Source organism: Vombatus ursinus, unplaced genomic scaffold, assembly GCF_900497805.2.
Source record: "Vombatus ursinus unplaced genomic scaffold, bare-nosed wombat genome assembly UNPS02014818.1, whole genome shotgun sequence".
Taxonomy (NCBI): domain Eukaryota; kingdom Metazoa; phylum Chordata; class Mammalia; order Diprotodontia; family Vombatidae; genus Vombatus; species Vombatus ursinus.
The window spans coordinates 5011548-5029649 of record NW_020954596.1 but is presented as its reverse complement, the minus strand read 5'-3'; the positions used below and the strand labels follow the sequence as shown (position 1 = coordinate 5029649).

Genomic DNA, 18102 nt, shown 5'->3' with positions numbered 1-18102 from the left:
AGGTAGTATAAGGGTGATCGTTCTCGCTGCTTCGACTTTGTTGTAATGGATGCTTCTTTTGAGTAAATGAGAATGCCTCTACTTTTATTTTATCTTATTTTTAATTTGATTATTATTTTTTAATTTTTCCCAGATGAGACAAGGGGCTTTCCTGGTGAACACAGCACGAGGTGGGTTGGTAGACGAAAAAGCACTGGCACAGGCCCTGAAGGAAGGAAGGATACGAGGGGCAGCCTTAGATGTACATGAGTCAGAACCGTTCAGGTGCTTTTCTGTTTGTTCTTTTGTTCCCTTTCCTTATTTTTCCCTTATAGTGCATGATGTCCCCGATCAGCCAACTCCCGCCCCCACCCGACAACCACCCTCACTGATAGCCAACCCCGCGATCTGTCCTGATGGAGCAAGACCTCTGATTGCATGGGAAAAGTCCATAGGTCAGAGCCCCTTTTTTGTCCCAATGAAGGAAAAAGTAGGAATAGGAAGGAGACATGGCCATCGGTCTGTGTCTTCTGGAGAACACTTGGGCATAGTAAGTGGTCTGGTCACTTAGAGCAAGCCTCTCAGCTGAAGGAGGTCGCAGTGATCATTCCCCAAAATACCCACCCAGAGCAGAGGAGGAGAACCAGGCTATTCGTAATGAAATTACACAGATGTAAATGTGATCTTTGAGTGTCAGTATTTAATATCTAAGATGTATATGCCCTCTTCCAGGAATGGTTGAAGCAGGGAATTACATTGATCAGAGGAGACTTCTGTGGCAGTTTCATGGGCTTCAGGAAGGCCTGGGCACCACTATCATCCTGTCTCCCATAGGTTTCTGCTAGGTTAAATGGAGCTGATGACTACAGTATTCTGCCCAGTAGCTTTCATTTCCTCCTCTATCCCCCCGGCCAACCTTGTCTATTTTTGTTAAGAACTGGTTTGAAGTCTGCCCATGCTTCTGAAATCAAAGCCCAAAACACTACTGGCCTTGCTACCCCAGCCTGTCTCCTTCCAGCTCCATGAGAAGCGCTGGAGATAGTGATGTCTCCTTAGTCACTGTGATCCTGGGTTGAATGGAAAGATGCAAATTCAGATCCATCAGGAGAAAGTCAGACTGATTGTTTTAACTGCAGAAACCCACACGATACGTGAGATCCTGAATACAGATTATCAGAGCCCAGCCATTAACTGATAGTCATCGACAACAAAGTATTTTACAATCAATTCTGAAAGGTCACTTACAGATAGAAAGCTTGATGCTCTATTGCCCAAGAGGCCACCAGATCCTCTTGTTTACTTCTAAGTGTAACCATTACAACAAGGTGATTAATAATGTGTACAAAGGAGGCCTCAGCCTTAATGGCATTCAGAATATCTTATAGAAGAAATGGGATGGAATGAGATTTCCAAGATAATTTTCTTAAACCAGGGAGTAGGCATTACTTGGCCTAAATGCGTATTGCCTGCCTAAGGCAGTGGCCTATTGCTGCACAGTTCAGCATCTAACAAGCCTCAGTTGGATGGAACCATTTCTGGGCTTCATGTCCAGGTCACCTGGTCAAGTCCTTACCTGTCTGAATTGACAGCTGTGCTAGAGGTGAGATGGAGTAACACATTAGGGTGCTCACATGTCTCTCCATGTGACCAATGAAAACAGTAGGGGTAGGGCCAAGGTCGGTTACAGCCTGTAGCTGTATGTGAGGAGGTTATGATACTCACGTTCTGGTTTTGCCGTTAATTTTTTGGGTGGCCCTGACCATAATATTTTCTCTCCATTCAAAAATCTGTCTCATCAGATTTTATGTTTGAGCCTATTGAAGGCCTATTGTTGGGGGGCAGGGAATATATTTATATGTGTATGTGTTATGGATGTGTACGTGTATCCATATATACACATATACATACACATACATATGAAATCATTGGTCCTTTATTTTAATCTTTCTTGCCTACCGTATGTGTTAAAAGAAAAGTATTGTCTTTGTGACTTTTGATGTTATGGGAAGCCTATTTAAAAGCTGATGCCATGAAATGGGGTGGTGATTATGAACTGGCTGGTATCAGACTTCCAAGAAACACCAAAGGACACTTTTTAAATGTTTTGGTAACTGAAAATCAGCCTTCTCTCACTGTATCTTTCTCTTTACACCCTTTTATGCTTCTGGTTATTCTCATTATGTTTTATGATTGTGTTTAGCTTTAGCCAGGGTCCCCTAAAGGACGCACCAAATCTGATCTGCACTCCCCATGCAGCGTGGTACAGTGAACAGGCCTCCATTGAGATGCGAGAAGAGGCTGCTCGGGAGATCCGGAGAGCCATTACAGGTAGCCATTATACTCGGGTAGCTTAGCTTCTCCTCCCTGAGATTGGGTGGAAAAGAGGCCAGTTGCTATAATTCATTCACATGTGAAGAAGGAAAGTACTATTTATTCAGCTGTTTATCTCTGGCCACAGGGTCCTTGGTGGGGAAGGGGCTTTTGCTGCATCATCTCTGTGAGTACATCTCCCCAGCAACAAACATTGATTAAGTTCCTAGCATGCTTTGTGCTTAGAGAGAAGAAAGTTTTTGACACACTCTTCCCTCAGGAGTGTTGGAGGAGTTGATAGAAAATTTTGGCACTAGCAAAGATAATTTGTAGTCAAGAGAACTAGAGCTTATTCTTTAACAAACAAACAACAACAACAAAAAGGCCAGTCTTCATGAAGAAATTATCAGGAGGGCCATTGCCAGAGAAAGATTCATATTCCTCTGAGTAAGAAACTGCACGATGCTGAAGGAATTAGGGTCATGCCCAAGAAGTGTGATTGAAGGCCAGGAGAGTAGTCACTCTTTCGAGCCCACGAAGGATGCTAGAGGGTTGAGCGGAGTCGTGGGGTTAATAAAAACCTGGTGTCTTATTTAGTATGAGGAAATTGTCATGTAGAAAAGACTCAGAAGAATAGTGAGGCCCGGGAACCCAGCTGTTGCCCACTTTGGTGTGGAATCCTATAAGGTGCCATTTTGACTTATTAAAGTTATGTAAGCTCTTAAAGATTAAAATGACTCTTAAGACCTTAGGGACACCCTCTGTGTGCATGGAGTTTCCCCTCGACTAACTAGAGGTTACACTATCACTTTGTATGATTGCCAGAGACGGGTTATTGGACTGGATTGACCAATTTACTGTAGTGGTTCTGATGTTTTAACTTTTGTGACCATTTCCAAGCCGTGTTAGCTTTGGACTTTGAGAGCATGAGTAAAGAAACATTTCAAGTAGGACCTGGGTTTGACAGTGGGTGAGGGTACGTCAAAGTGAAGTGAAAGGTTGATTTTAATGCTTTGACTGAATTAAGTCTCATGGCTACAGAATTATTTTCTGTAGTTGACCAAGTTGGTACCAAGGAAACTGAATGAACAGTTCTAGGTAATGTCCTTTAGGATACTGGACAGCTTTGAAAGGAATCTAGACTAGTTTTAAAAGACATAAAGTATTGGCAGTAACAAAGGAGAGTGATCAGTCCATCAACAGATGTTAAGCACCTCCTCTGTTTATCACTGGGGATTCAGATGCAAAAAATTAAACCATCCTTATTCTCAGGGAGCTACATTCTAGCAGGAGAGGTCACATGAACACAAATAAATATATGCAGAATGAATACAGAGGGAGGACGTGGCGGGGTGAGGTTGTAAGAGAAGACTTTGTGTAGAAAGTGGTGCTCAAGTTGTGTCCTAAAGGCAGTGAGAGCTCTCCCAAAGGGAGGTGAGCAGACAGGGCTGTAGAATGCAGGAAGTGGGGCGGAATGACAGGTTAGACCCAGGCTATGAAGGATTGTGGTACATTTGACCCCAGAGACAATAAGGAAATATTGGAATTTACTGAGTAGGGGTGAGAGGGCCAGACCTGCACTTAAGGAAAACTGCATTGGCATAAATGTGGAAGATGGATTGGAACAAGGAGACTTGAGGCAGAGAGACAGATTAAGAGCCCTCTGCAATGCAGCAGGCAAGAGGCAGTAAAAGCCCAGCGCAAGGTGGTGGCGGGTGAGCGTGGAGGAAGGAATTGGGTATATGAGGTAAGAGACAGTGAAGGAGCTTATGAACCATGAAGATTTGGAAAGTGGTATTGCCTTCCCTGGAAAAGGGGAATATGGAAAGATGGGTGGGCCTATATCCAGTAGAGAGCTGGTGATGCAAGACTGAAGCTCAGGGGAGAGACAGGTCAGAATCTATGAGACATGTGCCTAGAGGTGATAATTAAATCCACAGGAGCAGATAAGGTCACCAAGAAAATATAGGAATAGAGAAGGCCCAAGATTGAGTCTTGGGGAATACCCAGGTAGTGGGCGAGAGATGGCTGGTGAGCCATACCAAAGGGGCCTGAGGAGGAGGAAGAACAATCACACAGGAGGGGAGGGAACCAGGAGGGAATCACATCAAAACGCAGAGTGGAGGAAGTATCTAGGAGGAAAGAGTCATCAAGTGTCAAATGCAGCAGATAGATCTCTTGGCAACTAAGAGATCGTTGGTAATTTTGAAGAGAGCAGTTTCAGTCAAATGATGGGGCCAGAAGCCAGATTGCAAAGCAGTGAGTAAGAGAAGTAGTAGGTGAAATGAGTGGAGAGAGCTTATTTGAGGTGTTAGACTGAGAAAAGGAGATGAGAAAAGAGATGGTGGCCTGAGGGAATGATAGCACCAAGTGAAGGTTTTTTAAAGGTGGGGAAGACTTGAGCATGTTTGAGGAAGCAAGGAAGGGTCTGGTAGAGAGGGAGACTGAAGATTAGAGAGAAAAAGAGGGCATGATTGAGAGGACGATATGCAGAGAAGGTAGAAGGGGATAGGAACAAGGGCTGTGTGGAGGATTGGCTCCATCAAGAAGAAGGGTCACCCCTTTGCCAGAGCCTGGGGAGATGATAGGAGGGTTTCGACATGAAGAGGAGGAGTGGGTGGGGAGAGGATTGAGGAGATAAAGTTTAGGGTGACTTCTGTGAGGAGTGAGATAGGGGAACAATTAGTAAGGAATCAAAGGAAAGCCCACTTGGAGTGAGATGCCAAAAACGTATGTGATTTTCCGTTCTGCAGCCAGTAAAGGGGAGTAAAGGAGCTGGACAGTGGAAGTGATCCAAGACTGAGGGTTAACCAGGGGTTTAGGGATTGGAGAGAAGAGGATGACAATGTGGAACTGAGTAGTTAACTGTAGGGTCAAGTCAGGGCAGGGTAGTGATGGCTTATGAAAGTATTGAGGGGCAGAGGGATTGAATATTGTGAGTTGGGGGAAGAACAGTTTTAAGAGGGATGAAGCAGGAAGCTCCCAGTATTTGGGGAGATAGCAGATGTATGTGAGAAACGAAATAAGTCATGCCTTTCTCTTTGTGATGTGAAAAATAGACTCTGGCTTCTTATCTCAGGAAATGATAATGATGATAACAGTTGTAATCACTAGCACTTTTATAGTGCTTTGAGGTTTACAAGGCACTTTACAAATATTTTATCCTCACAGCAATCCTGGGGAAAGATGGTGTGATAGGAGGTTATGGTCAGATGGAAGGTCAGAGTTTTTGATCAGGGAAATGCGTGAGTTCTCTTTGCCAAAGTCACCTTCCACACGTGCCTTTGAGCTCATCCTTTCCCATCTTTCCTAATGTGATCATCCCCTTTTTCTGTAATATTCAGTCTCTCTCTGTCTACTGCTTCCTTTAAACATGCACAATTTTCCTTCATCTTTCACTTCCTACCATCCCCTTAAGCTATCACCCTGAATCTTTTGTCTCATTCTCAGCCAAAGTCTTAGAAAAAGATATTTGTACTATGGGTAATGACTCTCCTTATGCATGGCTTAGGTGGAATGGAGGAATATGTCATAGGATTTAAGAAAATTGAAGAATTGGAAAGTTGGAGTGTTTGAGGGAGTATTGCCGTGAATTTTGGGAGTCCTCTAGCATAAGGGTAGGGATTAGGAAAGAGAAGACAGGGGGCCAAATGCTAAATTCCTTCAGAAAAGAGATCCAGAGAATTAATAAGTGTGCATTTATTAAGCTCTTGCTGTGTGTGAAGCCCTAGGAATGCTAATAGAATATTAATACTAAGCTGAGCAATAAAGGATGACAAGTTTGAAGTGGATTTCAAAGCAGGAGAGGTTACTGAATGATGGAGGCAAAGAGAGGGTCTGGAAGCGGCTTTGGGGAGCAAGGCGTGTTTTGCCTCCCCCTTCAGAATATGTGAGTGAAAGTGTAGCTATGGGTGCACATCCTGGCCATGGTGGCCAGAGTGCCGGGTCATCATCAGTGAGAACAAGTAGATGGAGGAAGATAAGAGGAAGAGGACCAGAGTGAAGGAAGTTTGTTCATTGTGGAACAAGAATTCCAGAGGATGTAGTGGAAAGGGGGCAGAGTTGGAGGGCAACACTGATGGGGCGGTGTGAAAGAGCGATAGTTGGAGGTTGGGCATAGTTTGCTTCTATGTAGTTGGTAATTAAGTCACACTGGGACTGGAAGCGTAACAGTTGGTGAGTGTTTTCTAGCCATTAGTGTGGGAGTGGGTGGCAGATAAATTCTAAGACTCATTTCTCCCAAAAGATGTTGCAAGGCCTTGGTCTGCGTTCAGCACGGGGCTGGAAGGGTTGGGGTGAAGCAGGTCACACTGTGGTAGGGCCAGAGAGGTATTAGGCTTTGGTCCCCTGCCTGCTAGTAACAGTAACTCAAAGATTTTGAAAAACCATACATTTACCACAAATTTTTAAAAATATTTTCTTTTTTTTCTAATTACATATAAAAATTCTTAACATGTTTTTTTTTTAATTTTGAGTTCCACATAGTCTCCCTCCTTCTCCTCCCCCCTCATTGAGAAGGCAAACAATTTGATATAGGTTAAATATGTGCCACAATTTTTTTAAAAGGATGGCAACATTTTAAAATAACTATACTTATTTCCAGAGATAAATTGTACCTAAACCATTGAAATAACCATTTATTTGAAAACAAAATAGTAGATGTCTACATTTTTTGAAAGCTGTCTTAACTATAGTTATGACACATTGAAAAGGATATAGTACAATAACAAGAAAGCTCTGAATGCCAGATTGAGGGACCAAATAACAAATTATAAACCTTTGTCTGAATCTAAGTCTGTGGAATGAAAGTGTGTAAAATCAGTGGTTTAAAACAAATGTATTATTTGTTTCCTGCCTTTCCCCCACAATCTCCCAAGGTCGTATTCCAGACAGTCTGAAAAACTGTGTTAATAAAGATCATTTGACTGCAGCTACACATTGGGCCAGTATGGACCCAGCAGTAGTTCATCCAGAGCTTAATGGTGCCGCATATAGGTGAGTGGGGAGGGGGGGGGGGTCTGTTCTGAGCCGTGGGGGGCTTTCCTTCATTTGTCTAAAATGTTGAGAGCCACGTTTCAGGCCAACACCCTCCAGTCCACCAGAAGGAGTACATCAAGGTAGTGTTCTTTAGAAGTTATTCTTATTCCCTTCAAGTCCTATAAAAATAAAAAGGTTGATTCAGGTGAGCCCATGGAAGAGGGCTGAACGGTCGTAGACTGTTCAGTCATGTCCGAAGGTGTTTAGTGAGTATTAAGTTCCCAGTATTTTGTGGCATAGTAGATGTACATGTGAAACATAAATTATTCATGTCTTTGTCTTTGTGATGTGAGGAATACACTCTGGCTTCTTATCTCAATAATAATAATAATTGCTAGCACTTATGTGGTGCTTTAAGGTTTGCAAAGCACTTTGCAAAGATTATCTCATTTTATCCTCACAGCAACTCTAGGAGATAGGTACTATTATTAAATCCTCATTTTTCAGATGAGGAAACTGAAGCTAACAGAGATTAAGTGAATTGCCCAGAGTATCTAAGGCTGGATTTTAAGTTAACCAGATCTTCCTGACTCTGGGTCCAGTGGTTCTCTATCTATGATGGCATCTAGCTGCCTCTTTTCTTGGGATTTATGATTTTATCCCTGTGGATACTCCTCTCACCGTTGTCCATCACAGCCCTTGTGTACGTTAAGGAAGCCAGTTCATTAATTGTTATGGCCAAAAAAAATTCATTACTCACTAGCCAGTGTTTTGGTGAGAAGAATTTTTGTGATCATCCAACATTAATTAAAGACTTAGAAAATTGACCTTCAAGTAACATTTCCAGTAATATATGGAGTGGGGGTGGGGGGGAAATCATGCAAAGTAAGGCCAGAGAAAACTATGGACCCTAAGAGTATATTACAAGGTAAAATACTTGCAACCAAAATAACTGTAATACCAAAAGACTGCCAAACCTTGGCAACAATGACCTGCTTCCTTAAAACAATATTTGATGTGGTTGAATCCAAGTCTGACCCAGCAGTTTGGCCAGGGCACATCTGTGGACGTGCAGGTATTGTAAGATTCAGCTGAAAACCTGGCAGATGCTCGAGGGGCCACTGACGGTAGAGTCCATCCCCAGCCCCTACCAACAGGGAGCAGGATGTTAGCAGCAGGCAAGGCCTGCTCAGCCTTTGCGTCCTAGGAATTGCCAAGAGCGAGTCACCAACCATCTTGAAAGGCCACCTCTCCCCTCAGTCTGGCATTCTGAGCGACGGTGTGGCCGGCATGGGAAGCACAGGCAGCGCGTCCTCGGGCTTCTCTGGGCTGGTGAGCAGGAGGGGCCTGTGCTTGTTCTTAGAGCCACAAGTCAGGGCTCAGGGAGGATGTTTTCCTCTGGTCATCACTGTTGCTGGGCCTCTTCTTAGGAAGGGGATGTTACAGTGGAAAGGAAAGCCACACGTCAGAAAGGCAGGTTATGGAAGGAATGTCACATTTTCAACAGTTTTTTCCCATGGAAACATCATAATATCTGGAATTTTGACTGTATCCTTTAAAGGAGAATAACATAGTGATTTGGTTCAAAGTAGCTTTCTAAACTGAATAACAGAAGCCATAGCAGGCCCCCTTTATTTTCCCTTGATAGCAGAATTTTTTTCACTAAATGTTCTTGCTTATCAATCTTAACTCCCCAGTTAGATATTCTAGCTAAGATGAGGCCAGTAACATAGGCCTGGGCATGTTGAATAATTTGTTTGTTGAGGAAATAGAAAGGAGGGGCCATTAGTCTTCATTTAGCAAATGTTAATATATGAAAAGGGTGATTGATTATTAATTTTTTAAGACATCATGGTTCAAGCTCTGGAACCAAAGAATGAAGACAACTGCAGTTTATTACTCTTTTAATGTGCTCGTGGCACCTCCTGGGGACTAACAGTCTCTAATGTGTGGGGTCAGTAAACACACCACTGCATGAGCTATATGGTTGTGAGAGAGCAGCCTGAGCACAGAGCCATGGGCTGTCTCAGAAAAATGGTTAAGACCATTTATATTTTCTTTTATTTAAATTGAAACCAGCAGATAATACCCCCAAAACAGGAGTGAAAGCATTTATCAAAGTCAAGTGAATTGGTCCCTGGTGACCAGGTGACATCATGACCACTTTTTTGTGAAGTAAGATGAGGAAGAGATTGGAAGGATAGAATGGCACAAAATCTTTAAAGGAGTGATAGCTGAGTGCATATCATATATTTTATAGTTTTAAAAATTGTTCACAATTGATTTTTTCTAAGTTTAGAGGTGATAGATAATTGCTTCTCAGTTTGGCTAATGTGATCTAAAAACTTCTGCTTCGCCAGCCTGAAGAGGGAATATTTGAGATATACCCCTTGCCCTTATGGTTTTAGATTCAGAGCATTTTCCCTTAAGAAGAATTTAGCAGCAGCAATAGCTGTTCCATCCTAGAGTGAGCTCCCAAAGGGGCTGGATGTGTACAGTTTCCTAGAGTTCCTCACTGACAGGGCTGATCACATGTCAGAGTGCTAGGCCAAGTAGGGCATTGGCTGGGGTCATTCAGCCGTGTGCACTCTTCCCTATGCCCACCCTTGTGAAAAGGAGCTTCAGGCCTGGCATCCCAAGTACTGCCTAATCCCCAGGTCATTCAAAGGAGACTTCTTAGCAGTAGGCACCTAATAAATTACCTCTTCTCCTCATTTTATGGATATTGAGGTTAAAATGAGTCTGTGTTTACTTAGTACACGTGCTCATAATGAGAAGTGTCCTAGAAGCAGACTTAGGGGTTAGAGGAAGCAACCTGGGATTAAAAATCGACGGTTGGTGGACCACATACAGATGATGGGGAGAACAAGTAGTGCAGGGAAGCAATCTTACTTTTTCCTCAGAATTCCAAAGGAGGCTTTGGCTCAACGAGCCTCATGGAGTGGCTCCAAGATTCCTAGAGGTCAGCATGGCCCTTAGGGATCCTTACCATGTGTTGTTCTTTACCTCTTGCAGCAGGTACCCTCCAGGTGTGGTGAGCGTGGCTCCAGCTGGCATCCCTGCAGCAGTAGAAGGAATAGTCCCCAGCGCCATGTCCTTATCCCACGGGCTCCCCACTGTTGCCCATCCTCCCCATGCTCCTTCCCCTGGCCAAACCGTCAAACCAGAAGCTGAGAGAGACCACCCAAGTGACCAATTGTAGCCTAAGAAAATAGCATTCCCAACATTGGAGCTTTCAACTTTGAAGATGACGTGGAAAAAAATCTGGATTTTTGAATAGAGGCAAAACCATGAACTTACAGGAGACCATAATTGTTTTAGAAACTGGTCCAATATACAGATATAAAAGGCAAAAGGTGTGGGAGGTGAAAAGAAGATTTGGAAAACTTTTTTTCCTCCGTATAAATTGTAGTTTGTCCCCCGTCCAGTGGACTGATTCACTGTTTCTGTGTCCTATGGGTTCTTTGTTAAGAGAAGTTAGTAGTTAATTATATCATGAATGTACTTGTCTGTGTACAGTTTTTAGAACATTAAAAAGGATTTGTTTGCTTAGCTGTCAACAAAAAAGAAAGCAAAAAGGAGGCATTCAAAAAACCAATTTTGAGATGATTTTTTTTTATATGTTAAAACATGCCCCAAGATGAGGCAGTTGGCAAACTTCTCAGGACAATGAATTTTTCCCATTTTTCTTTCTACGCCACACAGTGCATTGTTTTTTCTACCTGCTTGTCTTATTTTTTAGACTAATTTAGTAAACAAAAGAAAAACCATTTCTTCTGATTTGGGCATGAATTTCCCTTCTTTCCAAATGAAGACAACATTTCAAAAAGATTTTGAGGAAGACAGAGGTTTTGTATAAATGAGCATTGTGCTTTTGGTCACCAGTTAAAGTATATATTATTGGTGGTTTGCAAAAAGGCACTAGACTGCTGAAGGGTAGCAGCATTTCATCGCCTACATTGATTCCTTCCTGGTAATGTGGTAGGCTAGCAATATTTTTGGTTAAAATCATGTTTGTGACTGTAACCATTTGTATGAATTATTTTAAAGAAATAAAAATCCCAGACAAATACTATATGTGTAACATTTTTATTTCTAGTCATTTTTGGCCAACTTTTAGTTCCATCTTTTAGCTGTCAGTTTGAATCTTACCGTTTTGAGAAAGCTTGATTTTCCATGGTTGCTAACAAGATGTTGATAATGCCCTCTTGGAAGCTGGGAAAGAAGCAGGCCTTACCTTCACAGATTCCCCTCCACAATTATACAGAGATGGAAAAGATAGTCGAAATACAAAGTGACGCGTAGTTCAGTACAAATAACTCAGTTTTTTCCCTTTGATAAGCATTGATTGGGGTTATTGTTTTAAAACTGAGGGTCTCAAGTGTATGGTTCTGTTCAGTGCCATCCCAGTAGGTGAGTGGACTCCCTCAGACAAGAGAAGACGGAGCCCCAGGCCCTAATACAGGAGGTAGAGAAAAAATCCAAACTCCTTTGGTGGACCTTTTCTTCAAGTGGACTCACAAAGTGTGTTTGGTAATCAGTAAATCGGAGGAATTCTAGGGCCTTCAGACACACTCCCTGTGTTCCTATACATAATAAGGCCATGATGTGAACAGTGACTTTTGAGAGGAAGATAATTTGAAGTCTCTCATTCATATCCATTTCCCTTCCAATGGATTCCAATCCCTTTACTTCTTCTCTGACTGGCCTGGCAGCAGGAAAACCTCTCACTGCTTAGATGTGGCATTCATGAACAAAAGGCTGGTTGTCCACCAGCAAAACTGGGCGTGTCCAGAGGTGGTACAGCTGAACCTGATGAAAATGTAATTGGGAAATTTAGCAAAACAAATAAAAAGACAATACTATAAGTTACAATGTTCACTCGTTTTCTAAATCAACCTGCAGCCTGTGGAGATTTGTTTCTGTTTGAGTCAGACACCGCTGGTGCAGTCTATCAGACTCACAAAGACTGATGGGAAGCTGGCCGCAGGACTTGGATGTTTTCATGACCAAAGTGACATTTGAGTTGGGCTTTAAAGGATAAAAAGGATTTAAAAGAAATTCCACAGGGGGAGTACATGAATGAGGAATTTAGCATAAATACCTGGCAGAGAGAGGTTAGACTGCTCGCGTACCAGGAGAATAGCCTTACTAGCCAGAACTATCTTTAGTTAAAAATTACCTACCACAGCCATTTTCAGAAAGGAAAAATTGTTGTTTGGAATTGTCCAACTCTTCTTGACCCCATTTGGGGTTTTCTTGGCAAAGATACTAGTGATTTCCCATTTCCTTCTCCAACTCATTTTGCAGATGAGGAAACTGGGGCAAATAGGATTAAGTGACTTGCCCAGGATCACACAGCTAGTAAATGTCTGAGGCCAGATTTGAATTCAGGAAGATGAGTCTTTCTGACTCCAGGCCTGGCACTCTATCCACTGTGCCACCTAGCTGCCCAAGGGAGAACGGGTAATGATATGAAAAGAGGTGCCTAGTAACAAACTTAGGAATACGTTACAGTCTAGGGCAACATAGAACTGGCATTAAAATGAAAATTGATGTCAGTGAGAAGTAATTTAAATGATTGTTTCTTCCCCTGCTTTGCTTGAAAACTTGGAGTCAGGTCCCTTAACCTCTCTTCTACTGTTTGCTTACTTAGGTGTGATTTAAGGGTTAACATTCTTGGGACTCTAGTAATAAGGAAAGAGTGAGAGGGCCCCTCATTGTCCTAGATAAGCTCAACCTCTCCCAGACCCAGATGACCTACATTCTAAGATTCCATTGCAGAATTGCCCAGTAACCAGATCATGAAGGAGAGGAGTTGCTGTGGGACTGGATGTGGGAGAGTGTCCAGGTTTTCAAAAAAGGGAGTTAAAATCGTCTACAAACTATTGACCAGAAATCAAGCAAGTCAACGTGTGTTTTGCCAAGCACTTACTATGTGCCAGGCCCTGTGAATACAAACACGGAAGTGAGACAGGCTTGCCCTCAAAGAGCTTATATTTGTCACAGATAAATAGATATAGGATACACACAGACACACACACATAAACACAAAAATAATGATTTTGAGGGGTGGGGCCCACAGTAAGGGTAATGAAGAGCCTCTGCAAGAGAATTAGTGGTCCTAAGAGGTAGCACCGAGAAAGGAGAGCATTTGCAGCATAGGAGCCAGCCTGTGAAAAGGCATGAGCAGTAAGCCAGGCCAGTCTGGCTAGAGCATGTTGTGAAGGAGAGTGGCGAGTCATCAGACTGAAAAGGTAGTCTGGAACCAAACTGTAAAGGTCCTTAAATGACCAAACAGGAGACAGTGTTTTATTCTATAGACAGTGCTGAGATTGCTTGAGGAAGGGGGTGACATGGTCAAACCTGCTTTTAGAATATCCATTTGGGAGCAGCTAGGTGGCGCACTGGATAGAGCACCAGCCCTGAAGTTGGGAGGACCTGAGTTCAAGTCCGGCCTCAGACCCAACGCTTGACACATACTAGCTGTGTGACCTTGGGCAAGTCACAACCCCAATTGCCTCACTAAAAAAAAAAAAAAAAAAAAAAGGAATATCTATTTGGCAGCAGCGTGTTCAGATGTTGAGAAACTTAAGGGCACCAATTGGGACGACACTGCAAGTCTAGGCAAGAGGTGATGAAGGCCTGAACCAGTACTGTGATTAAGGGAAAGAAGGGGGCAAATGCAAGCAATACTGAGGAAGTAGAGACAGCAAGACTTGGCAAGTGATTGGCATCAATCAACAAAGAAGCACTAAGTGCCTACCATGTGACAGTGCTACATAAGAGGGGTGAAGGATGAAACGGAAGTGTCAAGAATGACCACTAGGCCACAAACGAGAGTGAATAGAAGAGTGATGGTGTACCCTACAGAAACAGAGAAGTTAGCAGGACAGTTGGGTTTAGAGAAAGACAACGAATTCTGTTTTACATTAGTTGTTTTTGAGGTGCCTATAGGATGGCCAGGTTTAGATGTCCAGCAGGAAATTAAGAGATAGGACACTGGAGCTCCAGAGAGAGATGAGGGTTGGAGATGTAGATTTGGGAGTCATTTGCAGAAAGATGGCAGTTGAGTCCATGATAGTGAATGAGATAGCTAAGGAAGAATGTAGAGAGAAAAGAAAGAGGCCAATAGCAAAGCGCTGAGGTATGTACATGTATGGGAGTGGGACAGAGAGTAGGAAGCAAGCAGACTGATAGGGAAATCAGGGGAGAGCAGTGTTACAAAACCCATGGAGCAGAGAGTAGCCGTAAGGAGGGGGTGGTCAACAGTGTCAAACTGCAGAGACGTCAAGAAAGATGAAGACTGAGAAAAGGCTATTGGGCATTTACCAGCTAAGTGATCACTGGTAACCTTTAGAGAGAGCAGTTTCTTTGAAGTGCTGGGGATGATAAGACAGACTGCAAAGTCACTCAGTCACTAACACTTATTAAGTACTTTCTATGTGCCAGGCTGTGTGTTAAGCTCTAGGGAAACGAAAAGAAAAAAGAATCCCTGCCCTCAAGGAGGTCACAGTCTAACGGAGACACCACAAGCTGAAAAGAGGGGAGGCTGTTAGAGAGGATACCCACCACAGGGACATGATGAAGTCCTGTAGCCAGGGGGGAAAAAGCTGAGATGCCCTCCTCAAATAGGGGATCTGGGAGGAAGGGAGGGAGAAACCCCAGGGACAAAGGGAACTGAGGAGCTGTGAGTTTCAGAGTTGATGTGATCTTGCGGGAAGACAAGTTTCTGAATACAATGATGAAATCCAGGAGAGTAGCCAGGTGGGATGTGAAGAACTGAGAAGTGAGGAGGAGGTGAGATCGAGGAGGCAACAAATGGAGGAATTTTTTCTAGGAGTTTGTCAGTGAAAGGGAGAAAAGTTTTAATAAAGTCAAATAAGCTTGGCTTCAATTCCTTGTAAAAACAGGAATGTGTTATCAACGAGATGTCTTGTGAACATCCAGAAAAGGAAGCAGTGATCACAAAGCTATAGTTTCATCAAGAATACCAAGATTGTTATTGGTGGTGGTGGTGGTGGTGGTGGCAGCAGAGACTAATGGTGGTGGTGGCAATGGTGATGGTGGTGGTAGTTGTGGTGACAATGACGGTGATGGCAGTAGTGCTTTAGTCTAGCACAGTTACAGTAACTGGCACATGATAGCATAATATAAGGGTACATAATAAGGCCCTTAATAAATGCTTGTTGAACTTAATTAAATTGAACAGATTATGCCAGATGAATCTCATTTCCTTTTTTATTTTTAAACAGGATCACTAAACTGGTAGATTAGTGGAATGCTATAGATTATATATAGTTTACCTACATCTTAGCAAAGTAATAAAGTCTCATGCTATTTTTGCAGAAAAATTGAGAGACTTTGGGTTGAAAAATAATATAGTTAGGTGTATTCAAAGTAGTTGAGCACTGAGATCCAAAGAGTAGTTACAGAACTGAAGCTAAAAGGGATGTTCTAACTCATTGAGTCCAACCCTCTTATTTTAAAGATGAGGAGACTGAGGGTCTAAATGACTTGCCCAACATTACACAGGTAGTAAGTGGCAGAATCTTCTACCCAGGGGTTGAACTCAATGACCTTTAAGGTCCTTCTCAGTCCTGTACTTCACTGTAGGAATCCCTTCTAAATTCTACCTAACGGATTGGAATCCATCCTTACTTTAGACACCTACAGTGATAAATAATTCACTTACAAAGCCGGTTCCGTTACTGGACAATTCTGGCTGTTAAACAATTCCTCCATGTGTTGGGCTGAACTCAGTCATATTAGTTATTAATAGTTACATGTCATCTTGGAAGAAGGTCTCTAGTAGAGGGCCCCAGGGATCTTCATTTGGCCTTGTACTATTTAACTTTTTTTTTTTAATCAATGACTTGGATAAGGGCATAAGGGCATGCTTATCAAGTTTGTGGATGACAAAAAGCTAGGAGGATAATTAGTAAGATAGGTTTTTGAAAAGCTGAGATTCAAAAAGATCTTGGCAGGCTAGAATACTGAGCCAAATCTAATAAGATGAAATTTATTGAGGATCAATGTAGTCTTCCACTTGGCTTCAAATAGTCAAGTTCATAAATATGAAAGCAAATAACAACTTTTATAGAATGCTTTAAGGATTATAAAGCACTTTGCAAATATTATCATCTCATTTTATTGTCACAACAACCTTGTGAGATAGGTGCTAATGTTTTATCTCCATTTTACAAATGAGGAAACTGAGGCAGACAGAAATTAAGTGACTTGCCAAAGATCACACAGCTAATAAATAACTGAGGACTGGTTTGATTTCAGATTCCCCTGATATCAGATATAGTTCTCTTTCCCACCACCACCTAGGGGCATAGCTAAACAAGCAGTCTGAAAAAGATCTGGGGGTATTTGTGGACTACACGATCAATGAGTACCATTGTGATATGGCAGCTGGGAAAACTAAAGTCATTTTCTTATATTTGAAGGGCTGCCCTGGACTCTGTGCAACATGTTTATAAGAGAATGCCATCTCTTCCCATTTCCAAACCACGAAAAGGAATAATTAGCCAGAGTGGCTGAGTTTTCACAATTCATACTCAAACCAAACTCCCATTAGGCATTTGATTAATTTCAAAAGCCACTGATGAAATCAAAAGTCCTAAAAAGCTTAAAGCTATATTTGATCAAAAGGAAATCTGCTTATCCTAAAGAACATTTAATCCGATTTATCCTTATGTTTTCATATTATTGTACATTATATTGGTTTGGTGTTTTACTCAAATGTATCTCTGAACTCTTCTCTTTGGATATTGCCTCTGGTGATGCTAAGCAGAACTCATCCATGCTTGTCCTTTGTATACAACTCTTGCTAATAAGTTTGCCTTAGGAGGTCCACCCTCAAACGTGCTTAGAGCTCTTTCTCAGTTTCTCTGGGAATTGGGAAGTGAGGGTAACAGTGATCAGACCATCTTTTTCTGTCATACACTTCCCTGACAGCCTTCACACCCATTTTTCTTCATCGTTCCTTATTTGCTATATGTTGAAGCTTTCTCATACCCATCATTCACCTCTCCATTGGCCTCTATGTGATAGTTATTCTTAACTCCTCTGAGACTTTAGTGTTCCATGACTTATAGTAATACAATGCCAGTGTAATATTGTATTTAAAATGATGGGCCTTTGTTTCTGGGAGAAGTGGAGGGAGTCATTAAATGAACTTTGCAATTTACTGAAGATAATCCAGCCCATTTTTTGGAACCATCTTATTTTCCATTTTCAGTGTTATGTCCAGAGTATGTATTGCGATGGACAAGGTTGTCTGTCTGTAGGTTGCTCATCTGCCTACATCATACCATGGGCTGGACCATCTCCAGTTGTCCTGATCTATATCTCGTCACTGGACCCAGATGGCTCTGGAGGAGAAAGTGAGGCTTTGGACAGCGCTTCCTCACTTAAATTCAATTCACTTGCATGTCATGACATCACCTCCTTGATGTTGTGGTCCTCTTTGAGAGTGAAGGACAAACAACAATCATACCATGGACAATAGTCATTCTTCATCCATTTGGGTTTTCCTATGTGGATGGTTAAGCCAAATTTTTAAGGACCAGCCTAACTAATATAGAGAGGCCCCTCACCAGTAAGCTGGCTAATTGGTGATGAATTCTTTGGCCATGGCAACCTATGAAACAAAGAAAATTTGGTATTTTATCCCCCTGAAATCACAAGTCCAGACAAACTTTACATTTCTACAGTATTTTGTGCTTTCCATAAATAGCATTTAACCCTCATAATAGACCTGGCAAGGTAGGTGGTGGTATCTGTTTTTTAAATTTTTTTATTTTTTATTTTTTAAAATTATTTTGA

General features: G+C 42.2%; 1 protein-coding gene across 5 annotated transcripts in view; it reads left to right on the top strand.

The window, feature by feature from the left end:
• Window positions 1-11341, top strand: part of CTBP1 (C-terminal binding protein 1) — a 449102-nt gene extending 437761 nt beyond the window's left edge. For all 5 annotated transcript variants that reach the window (XM_027836130.1, XM_027836129.1, XM_027836133.1 and 2 more), the window contains 4 exons: window positions 134-264; window positions 2180-2307; window positions 7167-7284; window positions 10282-11341. In XM_027836130.1, the coding sequence (XP_027691931.1) occupies window positions 134-264; window positions 2180-2307; window positions 7167-7284; window positions 10282-10468 (564 nt within the window). In that variant the 3' untranslated portion in view covers window positions 10469-11341. The remainder of the gene's footprint in view (window positions 1-133; window positions 265-2179; window positions 2308-7166; window positions 7285-10281) is intronic.
• The last annotated feature ends 6761 nt before the right edge of the window (window positions 11342-18102 follow it).